The sequence below is a fragment of the Alosa pseudoharengus genome, unplaced genomic scaffold (assembly GCF_046254945.1).
Source record: "Alosa pseudoharengus isolate Yale_2024_CS ecotype anadromous, Long Island Sound unplaced genomic scaffold, YU_APseudo_1.1 YU_APseudo_1.1_scf_22, whole genome shotgun sequence".
NCBI lineage: Eukaryota > Metazoa > Chordata > Actinopteri > Clupeiformes > Clupeidae > Alosa > Alosa pseudoharengus.
Window position 1 is genome coordinate 26,968,187 of NW_027468680.1, and position 9,232 is coordinate 26,977,418.

General features: G+C 38.6%; 1 protein-coding gene across 1 annotated transcript; it reads right to left on the reverse strand.

Annotated features, from left to right (window-relative positions):
• Positions 1 to 491: 491 nt before the first annotated feature.
• Positions 492 to 3,031, reverse strand: fam98b (family with sequence similarity 98 member B). The gene is made up of 8 exons (XM_076299805.1): positions 2,868 to 3,031; positions 2,392 to 2,534; positions 2,169 to 2,294; positions 1,908 to 2,080; positions 1,701 to 1,781; positions 1,481 to 1,597; positions 1,163 to 1,330; positions 492 to 815 (listed from the first exon to the last, which is right to left on the reverse strand). Exons 1-8 carry the CDS (start codon positions 2,903 to 2,905, stop codon positions 492 to 494), a joined length of 1,170 nt encoding a protein of 389 aa, XP_076155920.1. The 5' UTR covers positions 2,906 to 3,031.
• Positions 3,032 to 9,232: the final 6,201 nt, after the last annotated feature.

The window sequence follows — 9,232 nt, forward strand, 5'->3', positions numbered from 1 at the left end:
TTAGTAAAAACGTACATACATGTATTTAAACACATGAACAATTGCTTGTGAATTCATGAATACCGACAAGCCTTAGACAGTGGACGTAGAAACACTTTTGATGTTCAAATGTCCAAGTGTCTCTCAGGGGCTGACATGCAAATGTACAAGAGCAAAATCCTCCATGGTTGCAGGATCAGAGCCCAGTGAGGAACAAATGTTTAAAATATTTAATTAACGGAATTTATTAAGCCATTCAGGGTCACTTCTCAAACATTTAAAATACTGCGAATATGTGTGGTACGTACATACATAAGAAATGGAAAAAATATATAATACAGTAATTCAAGCCATCTAATACCTACAGTTACTTCAAATTCGCATTGAAAAGGAGAAATGACAATTCATATACAGTTTAAGTTAAAGTATTTCACTTCAAACAAGTTTCACCTAGTGTTCAAATTGAGACTGGGTGTCTTTATCTTATTTAAAAAATGCACTGAAATATAAAACTAATACCCCCCCTTGCCCCAGTAGCCTTTTCCACCTCCACTATGGCTCCAACCACCTTTTCCTCCACTCCTACCGCCTCCTCCTCCCCCTCCCCCTCCACCCCAACCGCCTCCCCCTCCCCCTCCCCAACCGCCTCCCCCTCCCCCTCCCCAACCGCCTCCACCACCACCTCGGCCTCCGCCCCATCCACCACCCCCTCCTCCATAGCCACCACCTCTCCCACCTCCCCCATCCTGCCTCTTCTGCCAGGGAGGCATCTCTGGTGGTGGGGCCTGAATCTCAGAGGGACGCCCACCACGGTCCGGCACTCTGCCCATCAGGACCTGGGGAATGGAAAGTAACACTGAGGGACATGTAGACTAGAGTGTTAAGGCAGGTATTATTTAGGACAAGCATTTAACAACTTCAAAGAATCAAAATGGACATTTTTTGTAGAAGCCTCAAACTAGTTTGTTGACATTTTTGGAAAGCAAAGCACTTTTGAAAGACTCCAGTCTTGTTGACGGTCTAAAACTCCAACCTACACATTATTGCCTAATATTTTCATCAACACACTGCATGCCACCAGCAACTAGACAACTTGTAAACATTTCTACATAGTTTTCCATGTCTGTCTTCTCTCTGCAAAGAGTAGACAGCCGTGATCAAATTCAGCAGTGGCAGAACCTACCTTGTTAACGGCACATGCCGTATTTTCTCGTGACGAGCCACTGCTGGTCTTCACCACATTGCAGATATCCTCTCTTGCAGCGAGAAGGTGAGCCACATCTATTGAGGACTTCAGCTGTAAGGAGTGTCTCTTTGGCTGATAGGCTCTTGCCATACAGTCAACTTTTTCCTTTGACAAAAATAAACAACACAATTATGTTTAAATAACTGGTGCTCTAGTTAAGATCTTTGACAAGAAAGGAACATGTTCTGGTGCATGAAAACAAATTTCCTCTTGCTTTTCCAAGCTAGTGTACATACTTTCAAATACAGATCTTACCTTTGCTCTGTCAGACCAGCCAAATGACTGTACAGTGACATCAAGCCGTTTAATCAGCATTCTGCGACGACACTGATACTCAGAGGAAAGAAGCGCATTGATCTTTTCCAACTTCATCTGAAGAAACAGGAAAAAGGAAATTATTTATGAAAACAAACCAGTGCTTAATGTAACTAAAGCATAATATGTGGTATGCCTCTTAAGTAGAGCGTAGTCGTACCCACTGTTCATTACTGAAAGAATGTTTGAATACTGGTTTTCCAATGTGATCTTTTGGGACATCTTTCAGCAAAGATTTAATCTGAAATCACAAAAATAATGATGTATTACCCAACAGAGTACCAAATGTCACTAACAAAAACATTGATTCATTAAGATTTTTCCCATGGAACATCGAAGTGACATTAATAACCATTAAAAATCTCACCTTTTCTTCTATTATGGAAAATACATTTTCATGTGTGTCTTGATGTGGCATTTGCAGTGTTTTGCAGATGGCTTGGATATCCCTGGCTGGTGAGTCTTTAAATTCATGGTCTACATGCTTGACTGGTTTGCTGTGGACTATTTGTGTTGCTTGCAGCTCAGATGCCAAATACACTGCGTAATAAGCAGAATTAACATTTAGTACTTACAGCAATGGAAAAGTATATTTTGTGTAAAACTCGAACACATACACAACACATACGCAGGAGCTTTAGGCAATCGTTCTTCTTGCTGAGCTTCCCTTCCATCAACTCAGAGACAATGCCAATGTAAGGGCAGGACATCTCCTTCAGTAGCGCACCAATTTCGAGGTGACAGCCATCTCCACCTGTACAAATATGGAGTTTTAGTACATGTGTTGATGAAACATGAGTAGAAAAACGAGGAGACAAATATATCGTTTAACGATGACGTTGAATGCCTACGTGAAAAAAGGGGTGCATCTATCTCTTGAGAGGGTTTCATTCGGGACATCAACCAGACACAAAGGTTGACATACTCGGTTGATGACAAGCCTTCCTCGGATGCCATTGACAAAGCCTTCTCGTCAAGGAGAGGTCCATCGTATCTGCAGGCAAATTAAAGAGACTAACTTTATTAACGTTAGTGAAGACAATAAGTCAGGCATTTATCCAATTATGCGAAAAATAATGATGGCGGTCAAAGAAAGGAATAGGCCTAGTAGTCAGTTCGCGAATGAGCAATAATTAAAACCGACAGAATTAATAGGTTGTAAGCTGTAGGCCTAACAGCAACAACTCTTGCTGTGTATACCACAATTGGCGAATCTTAACATAAACTAGCATTTGCCTTATCAGCTAAACATGAGCAGTCGTCAGGACACACTCAGCAGCAACCATGCATCGCATACATCATGCAGGTCGGCGTTCACTGTCCTTACCCAAGTTGATCAAGAGCATCTAATACATCGCTCTCCATTTCAAAAAGAGTAGACTACGTAGTAAGCATGGGGAAATTCCTGGTGGAAAAAAAGAAAAAAAAACAACAACCTTGCTTTCTATCAAATTATAAGTAACACACGCCACATTTTATGTGTTCGACCAAATACCTTCCGTGTAAAACAGCGACTACAACCGAACGTTCCTACACGGTGTTGTGGGTAGCTTGTCACAGAAAAAATACATCAGCAATAGCTCATTGTGAATCACAGAAACAAATGTGTGACTGTGTGTAGAATCCTTTTCCTGGTCAGTTAAAGTTCCAACCAAAGATAGAATGGAGGGTAGTGGATAGCAAGTCCCCACCAATGTCAAATTACGACTGAAATGTCCCCACCAATATTCAGGTTGAAATGGGGAAAAAAGCGCTCACATGCGCTACACAAAGAGTTAAATCATTTCTCACTTCAGTGCTGCGGATCATCTCGTACAGATCTTGTAATGTGCAGTAGCCTATAAGGGTAAATCGCGCTGATTTGAAGTTACCTATAATAACTACCAGTGAGCCGCAGTCTCCTGCGCAGCATGCAGCGCTTCATCTTTACTTCACTACAAGCATGAAGTGCGTTCAAATTCACCCATTCTTCTCTGTTGAACTCCTTCTTTTCACAAAATGCTAAGCATGCATGTATTTAGGCTAAGTTTCTTAAAATTGAGCTGTGCTTAAATGGGCATGATTTCATAACAGACCAAATAGAAAAGAAATGTTAAATATAGCCTACATATCTGTAGCCTACATATTAAAATCAGATTATGTAGGCTACACAGTGTAGTTAGATCAAGTTGGACAGTAGCACATTTTAATCATTTAATATATTGGGGGGGGGGGGGGGTAGTGGGTAGTGTCCCCACCAAAGCTCAGACCAAACCTACGCCCTTGATTGAAGCTGTTAGAAATTGCTTTGGGACTTGAGGTAGGCTTTTGCTTAAATTTCTGCACACTTTTGTCTAAAGTCAAAGTCTTACTATCTCTGGAACCTTTTGTAGTTATCTGACATTATACCTTGAGGTTTCAGCAGGATTGTTTCCCCCTGCTAGACCAAAGGTTGGTCCCTGAAGCACAGCTACATTACTCACAGTCATATAAATTTGCGGAGATATCGGTTCACTGAACTCTTCTTTACATTTGTCTCTTTTTGTCTACATACAACACTTCCTGAAACATTCCCACAGGTACTCCCACTTTGATAGACAGACAAACAGACACACCCACACACACCCGTGCGTGTGCATGCTCAAAGTTCTCACTTTTGACATCACTTTCCGTAAGGACGCTATATCTTTGTTTCCTAGGTGGTTTATTACTGAAGGAATGGCATAGTGGGTAGGGGGGGGGGGGTAGTGGGTAGTGTCCCCACCAAAGCTCAGACCAAACCTACGCCCTTGATTGAAGCTGTTAGAAATTGCTTTGGGACTTGAGGTAGGCTTTTGCTTAAATTTCTGCACACTTTTGTCTAAAGTCAAAGTCTTACTATCTCTGGAACCTTTTGTAGTTATCTGACATTATACCTTGAGGTTTCAGCAGGATTGTTTCCCCCTGCTAGACCAAAGGTTGGTCCCTGAAGCACAGCTACATTACTCACAGTCATATAAATTTGCGGAGATATCGGTTCACTGAACTCTTCTTTACATTTGTCTCTTTTTGTCTACATACAACACTTCCTGAAACATTCCCACAGGTACTCCCACTTTGATAGACAGACAAACAGACACACCCACACACACCCGTGCGTGTGCATGCTCAAAGTTCTCACTTTTGACATCACTTTCCGTAAGGACGCTATATCTTTGTTTCCTAGGTGGTTTATTACTGAAGGAATGGCATAGTGGGTAGTAGTGAGGTTGAGGTAAGAATATCGGATCATTTTTCACAGCATATTGATATTGATGTGTTGATTGAACACGTAACCACTCAAATGTTGTTTCATATACTGGGCTCAATTTATTGATATGGAAATGAAAATGTTTTTCTTTTCAAACTTTGGGAAACAGTCTAAGTTCATATTCACAGTGATCGCTGAAGCTATCCTTTTTCGAAAGAGATCATCTTAATTATGGGTTGTCAAGATGCCAAAGTTTTGTATCATAGTTAGTTTAGGCCTACTAATGTCTCTATTTGAATTACCTTTTGTGTTTTGATTCTTTGGAATGACAGAATGGATTCATGTGTGTTGCTGCAAAAACAAAGAGATGATCTGGTAGACAAGTCTGAGATATTTTTCAGTCAGATCACTGCATATATGATCTTTTTTCTTTTAATAGTTTTCTAGGCTATTTGGTCATTACTATGTACATTAAGAGCTTCTGAAGGATTAAGTAGCTTGGTTCATTGACTGGTTAACACATTGATATTTGGGAGAATCTTTACTGTGATTGAGTGATTTTTGTTTGTGGTTCATGGGAAATATAAAAAAGGTCAGTTTATCTCATTTGTATATGTTTTATTTTGAAATTAATATATTCACATGATGTCAAATTAGATATGGGCATTTTGGGATATTGATGTTGCCTCTTGGGATGTTGCCTCTTGTTTGGAATGTTGCTTTATGACAATATGCATCAATGAAGTATCAATATAATTGTATTGTCTTTGTCTTTGCTGTGTCTGTTTTTGAAAAATGGTTAGTAAACTTCTTACAAAGTTTTGTTTAGTTTATTCAGTGTAGCCAAATCCCAATGAGCCTCTAAATCAATAACTTTTTCTATTCAATAATGTTTTGTGAATCCTCAAATCCTTAAATCTTTGTATGGCATATGATAATGACAGGACACAATAGTAGAATTATGTAGAAATACATTTCACAGCTTCCTGGTTTTAAAAGTTATTCAATTATTCACTTTACAATGTGTCTGTTTGCAGACTGTGGAGACTCTGTCCTTGTCCTGTGGAGAAAGAGAGGAGAAATGGATCTGGCTGATTCTCTCAGAGAAGTGGGGTCTGGGACTCCCACTAGCCTTCCTGGAGACACAGAGGAGGGGGTTGTTTACTCCAGCAGGAAACACGTCTTTGGGGAAAGAGGGAAGACAACAGGCATCTCGAGGACAGACCATGGAGAATTAGAGTGGAGAGTCCAAGTCGATCAGAGGTGAGAGCAATAGGAAATTGGCAGTGTGGTTTAGAGCCGTGTAAAGTTCATCTGCTAAATATGTGTTAATACATTTATTGTGCATAGAGCTTATGACCTTCCCCACTAGTGAATGTCTAGCACTCATTCTTGTAGATTTCATAGGCCATTTTTTCCATCTATTCGTTTTGTGTCTGTGGAGTGTTATGTCTCTGTAGAGCAGTCTTCTAACTTCAGAGAGGTAGTCTCCGGCACCAGATCTGGATTGGTTATTTTATTGTTTTCTTATGATTAGTGCGATCCTTGCATTTTATGGTGTTTTATTTACATTTTCTTTAATAACAAAGTTATTCAGTTCCATTCAGTATTTGTCAATTGCTGGAGAGGTGCTGTATATAAAACAGATGTTATAAATATTACAAAATACAAAATATTTTTCATGCCTGTTGTTCTCTCTATTAATCTGGGGTGAACATGACAGTAAAGTGTACATAATACCCCTGTGTTCTATCTCTGTCTTTACAGACTGACGACAGACAGTCGAGAGTCTCAATCTAGTAACATATCTCACCAAAGTGACCGGTCCGCAGGGCAGCATTCTCTTATCAGCGATGGAGAACTCTCAAGCAAGTGAGGGCACTGTGCGTGTATGTGATAGTCTGTATGTGTGTTTGCACATGTGTGTCTGTAGAAAAAAAGTTGGAATGGCAAGACGTCCTAACCTGGACTTGGTTGTGACTAGCTGATATAAAGGAAACTGATATTTAGAAGACACTTTTATCTAAAGTGACATGGAATTGCAACTGCAGGTTTGGGAAATTGACCCCAGGTCAGCCAATTGCCAGATGGCAATGCTGGTCCACCACACTACACCCACTGAATTAAGTGAATTGAAGGTCATAACTATCTCTATGGAATTTGAATAGGGTTTGTGATCACGCTGGTTCTGAATAGTTCTGCACATAACCTTAAGTCTGCTTAGTACATTAGACATACAACCAGTTAAGTGAAACTATAATTTATCTCTGCGTACCTATGTGTCAGTTTTTAGCTTCCAGCAAGACTGTCGGTTTATTGGTTTATTTGGCAGTCGGTAACAATACAAATATCTGTGTTTTATGTTTCTTAGTGATGTCTCAATTTCAATTTATTTCTTTGTCCCAAATGGGCAATTTGATTGCAGACAGGATCACATACCACACAACAATACAACACACTACAATACAGACAGATATGCACAAAATAATAATTTAGTTGTGATAAATAGGTCTGACGATGCCTAAAAAGATGAGTCAGTAAAACCAAGATAAAAAGTCATTAAATAAGTTAGATATAAGAGGAGGACGTGAAGAATATGAGGTGGGGGTGGGGTCACTAAATGGACAAATTTATATTTTCCTGTTGAGTGCATTCAGTACTTGGATAGAAAAGGGGATGAAGGATTTTTTGTACCTCTGTTTAAAAGCAATAGGAGTTTTAAAACGCAAGCCAGATGGCAGCAGCACATATTCAGAATACAGGGGATGGCCTGTGTCTTGATATATTTGTATCGCTTTGTTGAACACCTGCTTATTATTATACAATAATAACAATTTACTATATTCGGTGGGACTAACAAACTTCACTCCCACTATCTTACTGGTCACATTCACAATCTTGGAAAGTGCATTTTTGTCTCTGATGGTGATATTTCCATTCCATATCTCTACAGGTAGACATCCTGAATGGCTGAATCTTGCAAAATCTTTGCTTAAAATGGCCTCAGAAGTGTATGCAGGGCACTATATATATAAACTACAAATACTACAAATATATATTGGTGAATGGGAAGATTTGGGGCAAAGAGATAACTATACTTAATATATACGCTCCTAATACAGATACACCTACATTCATTTCTGATATGGTCTCTCTTTTGAATACACAGTGCATAACATTTGGATTGATGGGAGGAGATTATAATTTAACTCTTTCATATCTGGATAAATCCTCGCACTCTGGAGGTTCCAACCCTAAATCTGCAAAAATGTTGCGTGCATTGGGATCAGAAACAGGGTTAATAGATGTATGGAGAGAAATTAACCCTACAGAAAGGGATTATACCTTCTTTTCCAATAGACATAAATCTTACTCTCGTTTAGATTATTTTTTTCTTCCTAAAAAATGTATGAAGTTTGTTTCATCTTGTGACATACATGACATTTCTATATCAGACCATGCAATGGTCTCCTTGGATATTACTTTAATTGAAGCTTATACATCTAAAATGTGGAGATTTAATAACATGCTATTAGAAGATGAAATTTTTTGTAAGAGAATGAGAGAGTACATTGAAGATTTCAATACTTACAATTTATCACCTGATATAGCCCCATCCATACTTTGGGATGCCGCAAAAGCTACTTTCAGAGGACACATTATATCATATTCCTCTTATAAAAATAAAGAAAGAAAATCAATTACTAACGGTCTAAAGGAAGAACTACTATTAAAAGAAGCACTACATAAGCAAGATCAATCTGAAGAAAATTGGAACAAATTAGTTATAGCCAGAGCAAATTTCAATTTAGATCATTCAAACTATATAAAGCAAAAAAATATGTATTTGAAACAAAAAATGCATGAATTTGGGAACAGACCAGGTAAACTATTGGCACACTATTTAAAAAAGGAACAAGCTAAGAGAACTATAATGTCCATTAAGATTGAAAATGAAGTAACATACGATCCATTAGGAATTAATAAGCACTTTTTTGATTTTTATAGTGATTTGTATAAATCAGAAAATATTTCAATCCCTGAGGCAACAGCCTTCTTAGACCGTCTGGATCTACCACAGGTTACAGCCTCAGACCAACAAAGCATTAATAAAAACTTTTCTGAGGAAGATGTCCTTTCTACAATTAAATTATTGCCTGCCAATAAATCCCCAGGACCAGACGGTTTTTCGGGAGAATTTTATAAAACTTTTTGGCCACAACTTAAATCAGTTTTTATGTTAATGGTCAATGACTTCTCTACTCATAACACTCTTCCTGATTCTATGAAAACAGCTAGAATCTCGGTTTTACTGAAAGAAGGTAAAGACCCACAGAGTTGTGCCTCCTATAGGCCTATAAGTTTGCTTAATTGCGACTATAAAATTATCACCAAGCTGTTATCGAAAAGATTAGAAGCAATTCTCCCTAAATTGATAAAATTGGATCAAACTGGATTTATTAAAGGTCGTTACTCATCTGATA